This window comes from Mandrillus leucophaeus, unplaced genomic scaffold (genome assembly GCF_000951045.1).
Source record: "Mandrillus leucophaeus isolate KB7577 unplaced genomic scaffold, Mleu.le_1.0 Scaffold426, whole genome shotgun sequence".
NCBI lineage: Eukaryota > Metazoa > Chordata > Mammalia > Primates > Cercopithecidae > Mandrillus > Mandrillus leucophaeus.
The window spans coordinates 1,637,474-1,657,340 of record NW_012104543.1 but is presented as its reverse complement, the minus strand read 5'-3'; the positions used below and the strand labels follow the sequence as shown (position 1 = coordinate 1,657,340).

At 48.5% G+C, this 19,867-nt stretch overlaps 1 protein-coding gene across 1 annotated transcript in view; it reads left to right on the top strand.

The window, feature by feature from the left end:
* The window catches only part of TMCO4 (transmembrane and coiled-coil domains 4), a 129,599-nt gene that overhangs the window by 98,056 nt on the left and 11,676 nt on the right, over positions 1 to 19,867 (top strand). Inside the window, exons 14-15 of the mRNA XM_011993149.1 lie at positions 12,784 to 12,901; positions 18,847 to 18,964. Coding sequence (XP_011848539.1) covers positions 12,784 to 12,901; positions 18,847 to 18,964 — 236 coding nt within the window. The remainder of the gene's footprint in view (positions 1 to 12,783; positions 12,902 to 18,846; positions 18,965 to 19,867) is intronic.

Sequence of the window (19,867 nt, the reverse complement as noted above, 5' to 3'; positions counted from 1 at the left end):
CTGGTCTCCGACTCCTGGGCTCAAGCAGTCCTCTCACCTCGGCCTCCCATAATGCTGTGATTCCAGGCATGAGCCGGTGCACCAGGCCCATCCCTTTAATTTAAACCCTCAACTATTAAATTAGTTGAGGGTTTACCCAAATGGCCCTGTCCTCTAGGCAGGGCTAAACCCAGAGTCCCACGCTCAAGAATCCATCTCAGGGACTCCAGGGAGGGGCGGGCGCTCTAGGATGTGATCAGCCCCCACTCCCAGGGCACTCCCTCCCTCTCTAATGGGAATGGCATTGTAGGAAGCTCCTGGGGTAGGACCCTGCCCTGGAGATGCCCCGGGCCTTACGTGGTCACCACAGCACCACCTGGTGGCAGCTCTCTGGTGTGCAAGCCTCACAGAGGAAAAGGCCACTTCACGGCCACTTCTGCAGCCATCCGTCCTCCAATCCCAGCCCAGGGGGCGTGTCCAGAGGGTGCTTGCTGGGGAGAGTTACGGACTGCCTTTCCTTGAGGGCTTGTGCAGAACTCGGCAGCTTCTTCTATATCCTGAGAAATTTTCGTGTCGTCAGTTATATCCTTCTTGTTTTCATTTGACTTGATAAGCATTTATTAGGCACCAAATATACAAAGAGGGGAAGGGCTAATATTTATCAGATACTCGCTGTGACAGGTGATTCTAGACATCATCTCACAGAACCTTCCCCATGAGAACTGGTCTCTAAAAAAATTGTTTTTAATTAGCCGTGCCTGGTAATCTGTGCCTGTAATCCCAGCAACTTGGGAGGCTGAGGTGGGAGGATCACTTGAGCCCTGGAGTTCAAGGCTGCAGTGAGCTATGATTGCGCCACTGTACTGCAGCCTGGGTTATACAATGAGACCCTGTCTCTAACATGAATAAATAAATAAATAATGTGTTTTAAGACAGAGTCTCATTCTGTCACCCAGGACGGAGTACAGTGACATGAACAGCACCCTCTGTAGCCTCGACGCCCTCTGGGCTGAAGTGATCCCACCTCAGCACCCCCAAGTAGCTGGGACTATAGGCGTGCCTGGCTAATTTTCCAATTCTTTTTGTAGAGGTGGGGCCTTCCTACATTGCCCAGGCTGGTCTCGTGCTCCTGGCTCAAGTGATCCTGCCACCTTGGCCTCCAAAAGTGCTGGGGTTACATGCATGAGCCACTGTACCTGGCCATACTTTTTATTTTATGTATGTATGTATGTATGTATTTATTTATTTTTGAGATGAAGTTTTACTCTTATCACCCAGGCTGGAGTGCAGTGGCGCGACCTGGGCTCACTGCAACCTCCACCTCCTGGGTTCAAGCGATTCTCCTCCCTGAGTTTCCCGAGTAACTGGGATTACAGGTGCCCACCACAATACCTGGCTAATTTGTGTATTTTTAGTAGAGACAGCATTTCACCATGTTAGCCAGGCTGGTCCCAAACTCCTGGCCTCAGGTGATTCGCTCGCCTCAGCTGCCCAAAGTGGTGGAATTACAGGCGTGAGCCACAGCGCCTGGCCTAAATGATTTTTTAAAGGAGGAAACTGCTCTGGAGAAAGTAGGTTCTCAATCTAGGCCACACAGATTCCCATATATGAGCAGCTGTTTTCAATCCAGTCTTATAAAATGACTTTTCAATCCAGTCTTATAAAACCACCATGAAGAAAGTTTACAAACACAACAAAATCAGAATTAGACCCTTAGTGCCCAGCAGAATGGTCTGAAGAAGCCCTCCCCACCCCCTAAATATGTTACAGTTTTTAAAGACATAAATTTAAACTTTGAAAATAAGTGGAAGGAACAAGACGTTGAAAAAAAAGAATAGGGAGATCTGAGAATAAATCAAATGTAACTTCTAGGAATTAAAAAAAAAGTCATTGCAGTGAATACTGGATAAATTAAAGTGGTTTAGACAAAACTAAAGAGAAAAATAATGAACTGGCTGCATGTGGTGGTTCACACCTGTAATCCCAGCACTTTAGGAGGCCAAGGCAGGTGGATCAGTTGAGGCCAGGAGTTTGAGACCACCCTGGCCAACATGGTGAAAACCCGTTTATACTAAAAATACAAAAATTAGTTGGATGTGGTGGTATGTGCCTGTAATCCCAGCTACTTGGGAGGCTGAGGCACAAGAGTCACTTGAACCTGGGAGGTAGAGGTTGCGGTGAGCTGAGATCACACCACTGCACTCCAGTCTGGGTGACAGAGGGAGACTCTGTCTCAATAATAATAATAATGAACTGGAAGATTGACTTGAAGAAGTTAACCACAATGCATCATGGAGAGATAAAGAGATGGAAAATAGGAAAGAAATTAAGGCTTGACATTTGCTTATAGAAATGCCCAAGAAAAAGAGACTAGGGGAGAGAGATAATTTATTGGCTGAGAATTTTCCAGAATTAATCTCTGAGCTTCAAGGAGCATGTTTTTTTTGGGTTTTGTTGTTGTTGTTGTTGTTGTTGTTATTGACTTTTTTTAGAGACAGAGTCTCACTCTGTCATCCAGGCTGGGAGTGCAGTGGCACAACCATAGCTCACTACAGCCTTGAACTCCTGGGCTCCAGCCATCCTCCTGCCTCAACCTCCTGAGTAGCTGGGACCACAGGTGCACAGCACCATGCCCACCTTGATCTTGCCTAAAGGATTCTACCTGGACTCACTCCTCTAGTTCTTTATGTGGATCCTTTCTTAGCCCAGGACTCGCAAAATCACATCCCCAAAAGTCAGCCACTTGCTAACAGCCTGGCATCATTCCCAGTGTTTTCCCTTCCTCTTCTTCTTGGGTAAAAATTTGAAGAAAGATTCATCCTGCATTAGTGTCTTCAGGGATTTAACCCGTTGCCCATTACACGTGAGCTGTCAGTATGTTGCAGTATTTCAGACATATTGTGTACATCTGTGGTAGACTGATGGCAAAAAAATGGCCATAATGCCCACCCCTGCCTGTATCCACACACTTTACAATGTGACTTTGAAACCGCTCCAGTCAAGAAGTGTAGTCTGTTTCCCCACCCCTTGAATCTGGGCTGGCCTTGTAACTTGCATTGGCCCATAGAAGGCATAGGAAATCACATCACACCATTTTCAAACCTAGTAGGCCTCAGAAGGCCTTGCACGTGAATTCCACTCTCTCCTCGAACCTCACCATAAGATTGGGTCCAGGTTAGCTCCTGCGGGGATGAGAGACCCCACCTAGCAAAGCTAGCTCATCCCAGCCAGCCTCAGCCTAGCCGCCAGCTGGCTGCAGACACATGAGTGCCCCCAGTGGGATCAGCCATACCTGGATGATTTTAGCAGAACTGCCCGGCCAATTTGTAGGCTCATGGGACATAATCACTGATTATTTTAAGCCTCTGAGTTCTGGGATGGTTTGCCACACGCCAATAGCTAACTAACAGAAGACATGTGGCCTTCTATGTCCCTGTGTCACATTTTGGTAATTCTTACAGTATTTCAAATCTTTTCACTATGACGTGCTTACTTCAAGCCTCTGTGACACATTTGGTAATTCTCACAATATTTCAAGCCTTTTCTTTTCTTTTCTTTTTTTTTTTTTTTGTTGAGATGGAGTCTCTCTCTGTTACCCAAGCTGGAGTGCCATGGCATGGTCTCAGCTCACTGCAACCTCTGCCTCCCAGGTTCAAGCGATTCTCCTGCCTCAGCTTCCCGAGTAGCTGGGATTACAGGTGCCTGCCACCATGCCTGGCTAATTCTTTGTATTTTTAGTAGAGACAGGGTTTCACCATGTTTGCCAGGCTGGTCTTGAACTCCTGACCTCATGATCCACCTGCCTCAGCCTCCCAAAGTGCTGGGATTACAGGTGTGAGCCACCGCACCTAGCCAAACCTTTTCATTTTTATTGTATCTGTAATGGTGATCAGTGATCTTTGATGTTACTATTGTAATCGTTTTGGGGGCACCACAAACATTGTCCATGTAAGACGGTGAACTTAGTAAATGTTGTCTGTGTGCTGATGCTCCACTAACTGGCTGTTCCCACCTTTCTCTCTCTCCTCCAGCCTTCCTATTCCCTGAGACACAGCAATATTGAAGTTAGGCCAGTTAATAACCCTACACGATGGATAGCTGGGCCCAGTGGCTTGTGCCTGTAATCCCAGCACTTTGGGTTGCAGAGGTGGGAGGATTACTTGAGCCAAGGAGTGCGAGACCAGCCTGGGACGCATGGTGAAACCCTGTCTCTACCAAAAAAATAGCAAAAAATTGGCCAGGCACAGTGGCTCATGCCTGTAATCCCAGCACTTTTGGAGGCTGATGTGGGTGGATCACCTGAGGTCGGGAGTTCAAGACCAGCCTGACCAACATGGAGAAACCCCGTCTCTATTAAAAATACAAAATTAGCCAGGCATGGTGGCTCATGCCTGTAATCCCAGCTACTCAGGAGGCTGAGGCAGGAGAATCGCTTGAACCTGAGAGGCAGAGGTTGCAGTGAGCTGAGATCACACCATTGCACTCCAGCCTGAGCAACAAGAGCAAAACTCCATCTCAAAAAAAAAAAAAAAAAAAAGCAAAAAATTAGCCCAACATGGTGGTGTGTGTCTATAATCCCAGCTTCTTGGGAGGCTGAGATGGGAGAATCAATTGAGCTTGGGAGGTCGAGGCTGCAGTGAGCTGTGATTGCGCTGTTGCACTCCAGCCTGGGTGACAGAGCGAGACCCTGTTTGAAAAACAAATAAATAAATCTCCCTACAATGACCTCTAAGTGTTCAAGTGAAAGGAAACATCACACATTTCTCACTTTAAACCAAAAGCTAGAAATGAGTAAGCTGAGTAAGAAAGGCATGTTGAAAGCGAGACAAACCAAAAACCGGGCCTCTTGCATCAAACAGCCAAATTGTGAATACAAAGGAAAAGCTTCTTGTAGGAAATTAAAAGTGCTGCTCCAATGATCACAGAGTGTGGGAAAATAGCACCGACAGACTTAGTTGAAGTGGGGCTGCCACAAACCTTCGATCTGTAAAGCAAGTAAGGTCTGCGAAGTGCAGTAAAGCAAAACGCAATAAAATGAGGCATGCATCGTACACGTGGAATGAAACTTCTTGTTCTCTACTGGCTGACTGCCTGCAGCTTACCAGCAGCTATGTTTCTCGAAGTTCTATTGTTAACTCCAACTCATCTTTCTGATGGGAAAATTGAGTTCCTGCAGCAGGATGTGGGCCAATTGCCTAACTCTCCATCCAAAACTAGAAAGTGTGTTGTGTTTCACATGGCCCCTGTTCTTTTTCGTAGCGGTGTCTGTTCACCCACCTCTGCTTTGGCACATGTGCTAGAGATTACCAAAGCAAAAGGCCACATGCCCTTGGCCTGGTCTATACATCGGGATATTAATCTTTGAGCAAGTTCTAGCCTGCTAGTGTGTCTAGTGTCTGCTAGTGAATCAACAAAATCGGAAATGTTCACCTTCACAGGCGTGTGTGTTCTGACTTTCATACACAATTTTGAAAGATGTCAGTTGTCAGAAGACATATATTTTGGTTCAAGGTTTTATTTGATTGCAAAGGGAAGTGGGACAGGAGAGTAGGAGGGAAAATGTGGACATAACCAAATTCTACCGTGTCACTTGCTGTGTGACCTTGGACAAATTACTTGGCATGTCTGAGGCTAGGCTTCCCATCATTAAATGGAAGTGGTCATGCTTACCTCCTAGGATTGTTGGGAAGTGTAAAGGAAATTAATTGATGTATGAAGCACTTAGTCCTGAGCCTACCCTGAAATAAACTGAGATGATGATGATAAAGAAGAGGAGGAGGAGGACGAGGATTAAGAAATGGAATTCCAGCCAGGTGTGACGGAATCCCAGCACTTTGGGAGATTGAGGCAAGCAGATTGCTTGAACTCAGAAGTTTGATACCCACCTGGGCAACGTAGTGAGATTCCATCTCTACTAAAAATAAAAAAAAAAAAAAAATTGGGGCATGGTGACACACACCTGTAGTCGCAGCTACTTGGGACGCTGAGGCAGGAGGATGGATTGAGTCTGGGAGGTTAAGGCTGCGGTGAGCTATGATCACACCACTTGCACTCTAGCCTGGGCAACAGAGCAAGACCCGATCTCAAAATATAAAAAATAAAATAAATTTTAAAAAAATAGAATTCCAGTCTGGGCCCAGTGGTTCACGCCTGTAATCCTAGCACTTTGGGAGGCCAAAGCAGGCGGCTCACCTGAGGTCGAGAGTTCAAGACCAGGCTGACCAACATGGAGAAACCCTGTCTCTACTAAAAGTACAAAATTAACTGGGCATGCTGGCGCATGCCTGTAATCCCAGCTACTCGGGAGGCTGGGGCAGGAGAATCACTTGAACCCGGGAGGCGGAGGTTGCGGTGAGCTGAGATCACACCATTGCACTCCAGCCTAGGCAACAAGAGTGAAACTCTGTCTTTAAAAAAAAAAAAAGAAAGAAAGAAAGAAAAGAAAAGAAAAAAATAGAATTCCAGAGCTTTAAAAAAAAATCCCTGACAGCAAAATCTCCGGTTTCATTCCCTGCCACTATGAAGTTAGGCCAACATTACTGCCCATGATGTTTGCAAGATAAAACCAAAGCAAAAGAGTTTGTCAATGTGCTCACAAAGATACATTTAAACATCCTGACCCTTGAGTCCCCAAATTCTTACTTGGCTGAAAATTGTGTCTGCGCTGTCACTAGATACCAGCTGAAATGCGGAACAGACTGTCACTCGGTCAGCTGGCTCTTTCATCTCCATGATAGCAGACAGCAGACATTACATTTGATGTGATTTCTTTCCCTTGCATGGATTGTATCCACCAGTTGCTTTATTCTCAGACAAACCCGGCTTTAGTCCCCCTGGCGGGGGGGAGGGGAGAAGGAGGGGAGGTCAGGCAGTGCAGATTAATTTTTAGGGTCTCCCCGCCGGGATGTTAGTAATAGCCTTATCACTTTGCATGACCAAATAAAAGAGATGGGAATCAAAGAGGAGAGATGAAGGCTTAGTCATTCCCTTAAAGAATTCATCCCAAATCCTGATATATGTCCAAACGGGCTCCTTTAAGCAATTCTTTCCAGTGTGAACCTCATTCCACTGCAGGGCTTGGGGGTACAGTCAAAGCCGCCCTTTCTCCTTTCTTGGTCCCCCTCCCCTCCGCCTTCTGTGGCCTCTCTCTATGTGTCTATCATGCGCACGTGCGTATCTTTGGAATGGATTTCATTTGTGTTAGTGCAGTTCATAGTGTTTCCTTCAAGGTCTCTTTTCTGGACCCGCAGTCAGGAGATAACTTCCTCCTTGGTTTCCTACCTTATCACTCGCTGCACACACGAACCCCCACCAGGAGGGAGAAAATCCTTCTTTTTTGCTTCTTGAACTTGTGATTCTTTGGTCTTTGCAGCCCAGAAGAATCTCATGATTGACAGCATGACAGGCATGTGGGAGTGAGCGGTGCTGCCTTCCCAGCTGTTTGATGAGATTTCTGAGTGGCAGCTAAAGGAGCTGGCCCTGGGACAGCAGAAAGCTCTGCGAGGGTTTGCCTCACTTTAAGGAAGCTCACCGTGTGGAAAGGGGGAAATGACAAAGGTGAAGCTGGGACCTTCACCTGATTCCCATTGGCAAAGGCCCTGCACTGTCTGAAAGGGTTCTCTGTGGGGCTCTTTGGAAGGGCTGGCCCCACTTGGTGCATTTTAAGAATGTTTAGTTTCACAAAAAATTTAAACACAATTTTTGAGACCAAGGCTATAGTGTGAGCTGAAGTTTGCTGCTGTGACGAAGCTGTCCATTCTCAGCTCTTGTTTTTTTTTTTTTAAATTTTAATTTTTATTTTTAAAGCTAAGATAATTTCCAGACTTTTACGGGTACCAAAAGTGGTAAAGTGGTAAAGCACCGTCTCAGGAGTCCAGTGTGAGCTGCTGAAAACAGGACAAGAGCAATTCACAAGATAGAAACTGAATTATCTAAATTCTGGGGGTCTTTGACCTTTGAACTTTCTTTTTCCTCTACTGGGGATACTGTCTGGAAGCATTCAGAATGGTTCAGCATGTGGCAGTACCATCATAGGCTTCCCTTCAATAGCCTCCAAAAAACTAGGCTATCCCGAACCCCTAGAGTAGAATTGTTTACCCTTATACCAGTGATATGGTTTGGCTGTGGGTCCCCACCCAAATCTCACGTGGTGTTGTGATCCCCATGTGTTAATGCCAGGAGAGGCCTGGTGGGAGGTGATTGGTGATTGGATTATAGTGATAGATTTCCTCATGCTGTTCTCGTGATAGTGAGTGAGTTCTCACGAGATCTGGTTGCTTAAAGGTGTGACACACTTCCCCTTCACTCTCTCTCCTGCTCCACCATGGGAAGACAAGCTTGCTTCCCCTTCACCTTCCACCATGATTGTAAGTTTCCTGAGGCCTCTCAGTCATGCTTCCTGTTATGCCTGCGGAACCTGAGTCAATTAAACCTCTTTTCTTCATAAATTACCCAGTCTCAGCTAGGTCTTTCTAGCAGTGTGAAAATGGACTAATACAACCAAGAAGGCTGGGAGGGCACCTAAACCTGCATGTGGTGTGTGCCCAGGCAGACTTCGAGAGGTTATATATTTTTGAGATGGAGTCTCGCTCTTGTTGGCCAGGCTGGAGTACAGTGGTGCAATCTTGGCTCACTGCAACCTCCTTCTCCCAGGTTCAAGTGATTCTCCTGCCTCAGCCTCCCAAGAAGCTGGGATTACAGGTATGTGCCACCACCCCGGGATAATTTTTGTGTTTTTAATAGAGACTGGGTTTTGCCGTGTTGGCCAGCCTGGTCTCAAACTGCTGGCCTCAAGCAATCCGCCCACCTTGGCCTCCCAAAGTGCTGTGAATACCGGTGTGAGGCACTGCACTCAGTTGCCAGACTCTGTAAATAGATCTTTTGTGAACTAATAGAGTGAGATCTCACTCATCACCAAGAGGAGGGCACCAAGCCATTTATGAAGGATCCACCCCCATGACCCAAACACCTCCCACCAGGCCCCACATCACATTTCAGCATGAAATCTGGAGGGGACAAACATCCAAAGCATTTCAAAGAGGGAACAGCAAGGCCAGTGTGGCTGGAGCAGAGAATGAAGGGAAGGTCAGGCAGGGCTTCGAGATCATTGCAATGACTTCAGCTTTGACTCCATGAGAGATGGGTCCCCTGGGAGGTTTTTAAGCACAAAGGTGACATGATCTGACTTTACTGCAGTGTAATGTATGTACCACAAGACCCACCCATTTTAAATGCACAATTTAATGACTTTTAGGAAATATACAGAGCTGTGCAATCATCACCAAACCCAATTTTAGAACATTTCCATCACCCCAAAAAGACATCTCATGCCTATGACTTACAATGTAAAGGGATCAGCTGGGCTCCTGTGTTAAAAATAGCAAATAAGAGGTAGAAGCAAAGAAAGTGTTGGAAAGAGACATTTTTTTCACGGCACATGTGAATGACAATACGTTCTAAGAGCTGAGGGTAAAGACATGACTGATGAAGCTTTTGCAACTGCTGCAGGTTTGGAACTGCCTTAATGCCAAAGTTATAATAGGATGAAAGGCCTTCAGCTCTCACAGTAAAAATAGGATATTAATAACTTAGCGAGAACTGTTTAAAAATGAGAAATGCAAGTATAAATGCTCTACATGTCTATGACTTGACTCCTGAACTTGAAGTTAATCCCTGCCCTCTTTTACATAAAAAGTCTGAATATTTCTAAAGCTATATAGGGCTCTCTTAATGCCTTGAAAATTCACAAGAAAAAAAGCTGACAGTAGCAGCAGGAATAAATCCCAAACATGTTTCAGCAAACACTCATTGTCCCTGCAATAAAAGGGCAGTGAGGTCTTCTCATGTCCATTATTACTGAAATGTTTAAATCTCAGTTTCTTTTGTTGGTCTTGAAAACTGGGGACATTCTACGCTGAATCCACATGATGATCTGAAGGATTTTCTGTCCCTGTGGAAGGGACTTGCTTGACACTACAAGTGATACCTGGGCCAGATGGGGTAGCTCACTCCTGTAAATCCCAGCACTTTAGGAGGCTAAGGTGGGAGGATTACCTGAGTCCAGCAGTTTGAGACCAGCCTGGGCAACATAGCAAGACCTCATCTCTACTAAAATTTAAAAAATCAGCCAGGTGTGATGACAGACACCTGTAGTCCCAGCTACTTAGGAGGCAGAGGCAGGAGAATCACTTGAGCCTGTGAGATCGAGCCTGCAGATTGTGCCACAGCACTCCAGCCTGGGCTACAGAGGGAGACCCTGTCTCAAAAAAGAAAAATTAAAAAGTGGTACCTGAGTGAGGGTTTTCCATAGTTTACCTGGAAGGCTGAATTCTTCTAGTATTATAAGGTTTTGAACCAAACAGTGGATTTTGACTTTTTTTTTTTTTCCTTTCCAGCAGCTATGACAGCAGCCAGTATTGTCTTTTTCCTAACCTAAATAGGTTTCCCCTCCTGCACCATCCCATTCTAGGAACAGTCAGGTGGTAATGGGCTCTGACTGCCTATCCACATCTATCTTGGGTGGGTCTAAGGCAAGCTTGTCCAACCAGTGGCCTGCTGGCCACATGCCACCCAGGATGGCTTTGAATGCAGCTCAACACAAATTACTAAACTTTCTTAAAACATTCTGAGTTTTTTTGCAATTCTTTTTTTTATTTTTTATCTCATCGACTATTGTTAGTGTTAGTATATTTTTATTTATTTGTTTGCTTGTTTATTTATTTTTGAGATGAAGTCTGTCTCCATCGCCCAGGTTGGAGTACAGTAGTGCCATCTTGGCTCACTGCAATCTCCGCCTCCTGGGTTCAAGCGATTCCCCTGCCTCAGCCTCCTGAGTAGCTGGGATTACAAGCGTCCACCACCACACCTGGCTAATTTTTGTGTTTTTTGTAGAGACAGGGTTTCGCCCTGTTGGCCAGGCTGGTCTCAAACTCCTGACCTCAGGTGATCCACCCACCTCGGCCTCCCAAAGTGCTGGGATTACAGGCGTGAGCCACGGTGCCCGCCTAGTGTTAGTGTATTTTATGTGTGGCTCAAGACAATTCTTCTTCCAGTGTGGCCCACGGAAGCCAAAAGATTGGACACCCCTGGTCTAAGGTGGTTCTTGCCAACCGCCCTTAGCTAACACCATGCATTGCTGAGAGCCTGCCACGTAGCTTATCTCCAGGTCAGCGGCCACGCAGAGAGCAAATCTTTAAAATCTAAGGGTACATCTGGGCGTGGCAGTGGTCTAAGGAGGAAAGGGGGAGAGACCCAGCTAGGCAGCTGCCAGCCCAGCTTCAGAGATGGGTAAATGTGTTGCCAGCTTGGTTTGTCCGTGCTCAGGACTATTTTCTGGGGTTCAAACTATGAGTCTCAGTTCAAGGTCACAGGCAGCTCCCTTTTTAGGTTTTCTGACGGCTGTCCGTGGATCCTGACTGTGGCTCAGGAATGCTGCTATTACCACCGCTGGCCACAAGGGGTCCCAGCCCTGCAGGCAGCCGCACCAAGGCTCGAAAAGCAGCCCCAGACTCTGCCCGGCAGAGAAGGCGCCCTGAATGGCCGGCCCCCAGAGAAAGCTGTTGAGCTCATGGTTATCCCTGGGTCCACAACCATTTGGCACTGTGGGAGCAATGATAACCCGCATATGATCACTGTGCACGTTGTTATCGCAGACAGCAGAGAGAAAGACCTCAGGGACCAGCAGCTCTGCGTTCTGGTCCCAGGCTTGTTCTGATTGGCTGTGTGACCTTGGGCAAGCCCCATCCCGTCTCTGACCCTGTTTCCTCGTTTTCCAAGGGAAATCGTGTTGATCTCTAAGGGTCTTTTCAGCAATAGCCTTGCCAACAATAAAAGCACCTGAAATATCCCTAATATTGGAGGGGTATCTGAGCCATCCTTGCTATTCACCACAAACTGTCAGCTTACTGAAGTTTTAAATTCTTCTGCCAGATTATCATTGTCCTGGAAACAAAAGGAGCAAAGTCAGAATTCTGTGCTATGGAGTCTTTTAACCTCAGAGCCAGAGGGGAACTCAGAGAGCTTGGTACTATAAGGGTTTTCAAACTCTTATCAGCCTGGAACCCTGAATTCAGACAAACTCTGACATGGAAGCCCAAATGGAACTTCGTAGGTGGTGGAGAGAGACCTGGGTTCCAACTCAGGCTGTGTTGGAACTTATTAGCCATGTGATCTTGCAGATACTTTTGGTTTTCCTTAACTCTAAAATGGGGATAATGAGACTGGGCACGGTGGCTCTCGCCTGTAATCCCAGTACTTTGGGAGGCCAAGGCAGGTGGATCACCTGAGGTGAGGAGTTTGAGACCAGCCTAGCCAACATGGTGAAACCCCATCTCTACTAAAAATACAAAAAAGTAGCTGGGCGTGGTGGCAGGTGCCTGTAGTCCCAGCTACTCGGGAGGCTGAGGCAGGAGAATCGCTTGAACCGGGGAGGCGGAGGTTGCAGTGAGCTGAGATCGTGCCACTGCACTCCAGCCTAGGCAACAAAGTGAGACTCCATCTCAAAATATATAAATATAAATAAATAAATAAATAAATAAATAAATAAATAAAATGGGGTATTGATCCTTTGAAGGAATAGATTAAGCATATAAGAGGCTTGGCTCAGGTTCTGGACCTCGGTAGAAGCCTCCATGCCTATCCATGCATGTGTTTGCATTTGCATGTGTGTACATGCACATATGCACATGATTCACGTGTGTGCATGTGTATGTGTGTGACATTCATCTCCACCACTGCTGTTGGAGAGTCCCTCCCAGAACCCTGTGACCAGGGACACTGACAGTCTTTTCTGGGGTCTTTTGCCAGATTGCCAAGGGATCATTGAGGATGTCGTCCTGCTGGGTGCACCTGTGGAGGGAGAAGCGAAGCACTGGGAGCCTTTCCGGAAGGTGGTGTCCGGGAGGATCATCAACGGCTACTGCAGGTCTGTCCAGATCTCGTGCCAGCGGGGAAGTGGCAATGCTTACTGAGCACTTAGCATGCACACGCTCTGTGTTGGGGACACATATTCGAGACCTAATCCCTGTCCTGGAAGATCCCAAGAGCTGGCCGGGCACCGGCCCTGTTAGGAGCAGGCCCTGGTCTGTTGATCTGATCTGGGAAGCATCACCCCAGTAGGATGATGGACAGCAGGGGGCATTCTGAGAAGATGTTTGTGTATCAGGCCTGAGAGCAGCAGGATGACAGGAGAGGCTGGGGCAGCTTGGCCTGGTTGGAGCTGGGGGAAGGGACATGGGCGAGTGGGCCACAGGGAGGTCTTTGAACGAGGTCTAAGAGGCGTCTATGTTAGTCTTTGGCGGTGGAAGGAGGGACTGGAGGGGCCTCGGCTGAGCTTTCTGAGTGCTGCCTTGGAGGAAGGGAAGGGTGCTAGAACAGGAGGCATGCAGGAACCTGTACCCAAACAGGGTGACAGACCCTCCAGCCAGAGGAGGGGCCCCCTGAAGGCTGGCGGCCACAGGGCTAGAAAGGAAGCAACCCTTGTTTGGGGTTTGAGAAGGAGGACCTGCGGGGTTTCAGCCAAAGCTGTGACTCAGACTTTGGGGCAGAAGGGAGGATGAAACCCAGAACTGAGCCCTCTAAGATTGGCCTGAGAAGAAGCCCTGTCCATCCAGCCTCTGGATGAAGCAAAGGTGTTTTCAGAGCAGCAATGTTTAAGGCTCATGATTCGGAAGCACACAGGCCTGGCTTCTAACGCCCACCTTCATTTCTTCATCAGTAAAAGAGGGATACTGGTAGCAACTGCCCTCAGAGTTGTGAGGATGCTTGAAGGATTTACAGAGCTGTACTTGTGTGCGTGTTTACCTGTGTGTATCTACACATGTGCACGATTGTCCATGTTCACATGTGTGTATGTGTGTGCATGGTACATACATGCTTTGTGAATGACAGGTAATGTCACCATTTTTTTCATTCATCATCATCAATCACTTGGGATATTCATTCAGTAAATTCAGTGAGCACCAACCTTGGGCCAGGCTGCATGGTGGGAGGCTGAGGCAGGACAATCGTTTGAACCAGGAGGTGGAGGTTGCAGTGAGCCGAGATCACACCACTGTACTCCAGCGTGGGCCACAAGAGCGAGACTCCATCTCAAAATATATATATATAAAAAATAAGAAAAAGATAAAGAATGGACAAAGACTTTGATGTGAGATAGTCCTAGGTTAAAATCTTGCCTCTGCCGTTTGAGTGGGTTTAGACGAACAACTTCCCTGAATTCAGCGTCCCCACCTATAAAATAGGAATAATAGTCCCTCCTGTGTAGAGGTTCTGGGAAAATTAAATGATGTTATAAAGCAGAAGAACTGGCACTTAGTAGGTGCCCAATAAATGATAACAGTTACAATGTTTATTACTTGGCATACTCACATAGCACATGATTTTTTAGTACTTTTTATAAACAGCAAAGGGAAAGAATTAAAATTTCATGTGTGCAGGGGGAATGCAGCAAAATCTTATTAAACCCATCTGTTCTGTTGAGAACCTGAGGCACATACACTTGGTTTTCAATTATTTTGTGAGACCCTGGGCCATCTCTTTATGGAGAGAAAGGAGGAGGAGGAGGAGAAGGAAGAAGAAAGGGAAGGAGGGAAAGAGAGAGAGAGTGTAGATCAAAACAACTGTAGTTCCTTGGTTAAATTAAGCATCTGCCAGGAGTTCAGATTCTTCGTCTCCAAAGGCCTTTTAGTTGCTGTGAACTTAAACATGGAGGATGAGAGGGAAGGGGATTCAGGCCAACACTACCTAACTACACAAGTTTACTCATGTGTAATTTACATTAATAAAGCTCTTTGTAAATCCACTCCCTTACCTGGGCTATTCACGAACCTTCTGGAAGCTAGCTGGGGTGATAGCACTGCCGCCTGTCACATCCCTGAGGAAGTGAAGCTCTAAGAGGGGCAAGTGACTTGCCCAGGGTCTCACAGGCAGACCCAGGATATGAGCTCAGGCCTGTCTCATCCCCCCATGAGATGGCTGCATTCTGAGTCCTCAGGAGGGCTCCTTGAAGCCCAGGGACAAGAGGCCACTCCTTCTGAGGAGGGGATGACAGAAGAAGGAGCAGGGAGGACCCCTGCCCACAGATGGCTGGAGGCCTGGTGAGTGAGCCATGTCTGCCTTCAGCAGGTGGCGGTTGTTCAGCCTGGGGTTTGCATATCAGCATTGCCCTGAGGACCTGGGAGAGAGTGGCAGTGAGTTCCCGGTTCAGCTCGGGATACAGGGATGACTAAGGCACAGGCCTGCCCTCAGGGAGCACTCTGCTTTTCTAGAAAAGGGGAAACACAGGAGGATGTGTGGCAAACATCATAAAAGGAACAAGTACCAGGCACACAAGGGATGAATGATTAATCGTTTCGGATGGAGGATGGGCACAGTGGCTCGCACCTATAATTCCCGCACCTTGGGAGGCCGAGGCAGAAGGATCGCTTGAGCCTAGGAAGGAGTTCAAGACCAGCCTGAAAACATGGCAAAACCTGTCTCTACAAAAAAAATACAAAAATTAGCCAGGCATGGTGGCGCACACCTGTAGTCCCAGCTACTTGGGAAGCTGAGGTAGGAGGATGGCTTGACCCTGGAGGCAGAGGTTGCAGTGAGCCAAGATCGTGCGACTGCACTCCAGCCTGGGCAACAGATCAAGACTATGTCTCAAAAAAAAAAAAAACAAAAACAAAAAAACAAAAGTTAACCATGCATGGTGGCTCCTGTAGTCCCAGCTACTTGGGAGGCTGAGGTGGGAGGATGGCTTGACCCTAGGAGGCAGAGGCTGCAGTGAGCCAAGATCGTGCCACTGCACTCCAGCCTGGGCAACAGATCAAGACTATGTCTCAAAAAAAAAAAAAACAAAAACAAAAAAACAAAAGTTAACCATGCATGGTGGCTCCTGTAGTCCCAGCTACTTGGGAGGCTGAGGTGGGAGGATGGCTTGACCCTAGGAGGCAGAGGCTGCAGTGAGCCAAGATCGTGCCACTGCACTCCAGCCTGGGCAACAGAGCGATACTATGTCTCAAAAACAAAAACAAACAACGAAAAATACAAAAATTAGCCAGGCATGGTGGTGCACACCTGTAGTCCCAGCTACTTGGTAGGCTGAAGTGGGAGGATGGCTTGAGCCCAGGAGGCAGAGGCTGTAATGAACCAAGATCGTGCCACTGCACTCCAGCCTGAGCAACAGAGTTAAGACCCTGTCTCAAAACATACATATATATAGTAGTGGGTGAGGGGATGTCCAAGGTGAATCTTGAAAGAATGGATATAGGAACCCATCAGAGACTGGAAGCACAGACTGAGCCGGAGAGGGGCGGCACAGCACACACAGGTCCAGCGCAGGCACTAATAGTCATGACTGAGGCTCCCTGAGCACCTGTGTGTACATGTCCCGCCTCAGTTAATGCTCCCTAAGATACCCTGAGGAGGCTGAGGCTCGGAAAGGTCAAGCAACCTGTCCAAGGTCACACAGCTCATAATTGACAAGGCAGGAATTGAACCTGGCTCTGTGTGGTCCAGAGCTGGGTGGAGAAGGTCTTGAATGCCAGTGAAGGCCTGTGGTTTGCTCAGCGCAGCGAGAGGGTACAGAACCTTCTAATCTGTGTTCCTGCTCTGCCCCTACGTGTGTGTGAATACATGTAATTCACATTTTAACTACAATGTTGTCGTAATTACAGCAGAAATCATTTTGGAGGAATGATGTTGTCTTTGCTCATTTACACCCAGTGGTATTGGAAACATTTCCCGACCATCCTCATATCCAGTATTTGATGCACTGGATTCTTACGAATAGTTCAATAAAACAGCTTGAATGGATCTCCCTTTTCTCCCTCTAGCCATCCTTTTTTGTTTGTTTGTTTGTTTGTTTTTCGGGACAAGGTCTCACTCTGTTGCCCAGGCTGAAGTGCAGTGGCACAACCAGGGCTTACTGCAGCCTCAACTGCCTTAGGCTTAGATGATCCTCCTGCCTCAGCCTCCCAAGTAGCTGGGACCGTAGGCACACAGCACCACACCTAGCTAATTTTTGTGTGTTTTGTAGAGATGGGGTCTCCCTATGTTGCCGAGGCTGGTCTCAAATGCCTGGGCCCAAGCAATCCTCCCACCTCAACCTCCCAAAGTGCTGGGATTACAGGCGTGAGCCACTGCCCCCTGCAACCATCCATTCTTAGACAGTGCTTCTTGGGCCCTCAATATTAAGATAATCATCAGGACCTGAAAGCACTGGTCTCTGGAGAGACTGAAGGAATTTTCTAGATGAGAAAGCCCAGAGGCAATGGAGAGCCATGGTCTGCTTCTGAGGGAGCACAGTGGTCAGATGGGTGTTTTAGGAAGACTCCAGTGGCTCAAGGTAGGTGAGGCCAGGAGCAGGGAGTGGGGTGAGGAGGCTGTTGCATTCATCCGTGGGGCGGGGAGGGAGGATTGCCTACTCTCAGGGCTGGACCACAAGGGACAGGTATTGGAGGGGAGAGGGGAGGAAGAATTGGGAGGACTGATACGTTGGCCATAGGGAAGAGGCACCCAAGACATTGGTTTCTACTTGAAGGACTGGGCAGATGACAGTGGGGAAGGAGTTAGGGATGGATGAGCTCCCTTCATGACACAGCAGGAGAGTCTGTAGAGGACTCCTCAACTCAGGGACTCAGTCCTCCTGGGGGTCTTCGGAGTGGTACCCACTCACAAACCCACGTGCTCAGAGACCACAGAGGGTCAGAACTTGGAGGAACCCAGAGAGCACCACCACACCCTGTGTCCCGGACAGGTGGGGGACTTGCCTGTGGTCACACAGCAGGGCACATAGACAGGGCCGCCAGGACTCCAGCCCCGGCCTCCTATCTCTCAGCCGTTCTTACCCCCCTGCAGTGAGGGGGGGCCTTCTTTAAGATGAACAAGTGCGCAAAAATAACGCCATGCAAACCAGAGTCAGAACTCCATGCAAACCAGAGTCAGAATTAGTCCACATAGAAGACAGCAGGATGGGCTGAGTTGGATCCGAGTCTGGGGTGCAGAGGGGAGAACAGAAGCTTGCCTGTGCACAGACTTGCTGGGTGGCAAGGCCCAAGGGCATGGCTCTGTGATGGCCCAGCTGCATCCCAAGACAGTTCAGGGGTTTGCGAGGGAAGGCTGCCTCAGGGGTCCCTCAGACCGTGTCCTCTGTAGACAGTGCTCATTGCACCTGAAGCAACGGGCAGCAGAGGGTCCAAGGTCATTTCTTCTGGATAGTGTAGGGGCAGTGTTTGGCTGGGGCCAGGTTCACAGAGTGGGGTCACAGCACCCCTGAAAGTAGAGGAGTGTTCCCGGCACTGTGACTGCCTGGACAACCACCCTCGCCTCCTCTGCTGCCTGAGGGCAGGGAGAAAGAAGCTGCAGCCTGGGCTGAGCCTGTCCTGGGAAGGCCAAGCTGGTCCCTCCGGCTCACCTAGACCCCAGAGCTCCTCCCCTCCTCACAGGCAGACCTTCTCTGCCTTTCTTTTTCCAGGGAGCCCTGACAAGCCACCTTTCCCGAGCTAGGAGTAGCTCTCCTGAGCCACATGCTGACTTTTTGAGAACTTTATCCAGATTCCTCATTCATTCAGCAGATATTCCTCTATTGCATGCCGTACACTGTTCTTAGCTCTGGAGACCCAGCTGTAAACAAAGCAGACAGCCTTCAAAGAGCTACCTGGTGCTTGTGCATAGCCCTGCGCACCATGCCTGGCACCCAGGCCAGGCTCCAAAAGCATCAGCTGTGGCTGCTTCCTCTTCCGTCTCCACCATGCAATCAGGGACCCTGTTTTCCTGCAGAAGCTCCAGTCCCACTCTGCTTCCCGGAAGGCAGCCTGGCCCGTCCTGTCCTCAGGCTGTCCAAGGCTGGTGCTAACGTTCACATGCTTCTCTGCCCTCCCGCAGAGGAGACTGGCTGCTGAGTTTCGTGTACCGCACGTCCTCGGTGCAGCTCCGTGTCGCCGGCCTACAGCCTGTGCTGCTGCAGGACAGGAGGGTGGAGAATGTGGACTTGACCTCTGTGGTGAGTGTTGGCCTGTCCCTCCTGGGGCTTTGCATTTGCATAGTTGCTCCAGCCCAGCCACCCCTGTCCCCTGAAGACGGTGGCCCCAACCTGTTCCATGCCACAGGAGATAGAGCATAAGAATTTATTTGGAGCCAGGTGCAGTGGCTCATGCCTGTAATCCTGGCACTTTGGGAAGCCCAGGAGGGCAGATCCCTTGAGCCCAGGAATTCGAGACCAGCCTGGGCAACATATCAAAACCCCATTTCTATAAAAATTTTTTAAATTAGCTGGGCATGGTGGTGTGTGCCTGTAGTCCCAGCTTCTCGGGAGGCTGAGGTGGGAGGATCACTTGAGCCTAGGAGATCGAGGCTGCAGGGAGCCGTGATCGTGCCGTTGTATTGCAACCTGGGCGTCAGAGCACAGCCCTGTCTCTAAAAAGCAAAAACACACACAGATATACAACTAGCAATTAACAGGACCAGGATTGGATTTGAATCTCCAGAGCCCTCACTCTTGCTCCTGTATTACTGCTGTTCCCCACTCCTGAGTACCCCCCGCCCACCCAGGGCTCCCCAACAGCCCCATCTCAGCTCACTAGTCAGGACTGTATGTTTCTGCGAGAAGCAGCTGGAGCAAGCAGAGGACACAGGTAGAGGGCTTTAGGCTAGACCAAAAGCAGAAGCAGCTGCCTGCCAGGCTGTGGAAGGATGGGATGCAGAGCAGGACATCTGGGGAATGTCTTTAAAATGCAGAGCCCAGGGCCCCACTGCCCAAAACTTCTACATCACCTCTAGGGGCAGAGCCATGAGTCTACATTTTAAACCTACTCCCTGAGGGTTCCCATGCAGCTAAAACTAGGCTGGGGTGCAGGGGCAGATCGTCAGAAAGAATTCTTACAGGGAATGGGGTGAGAGGGCACCT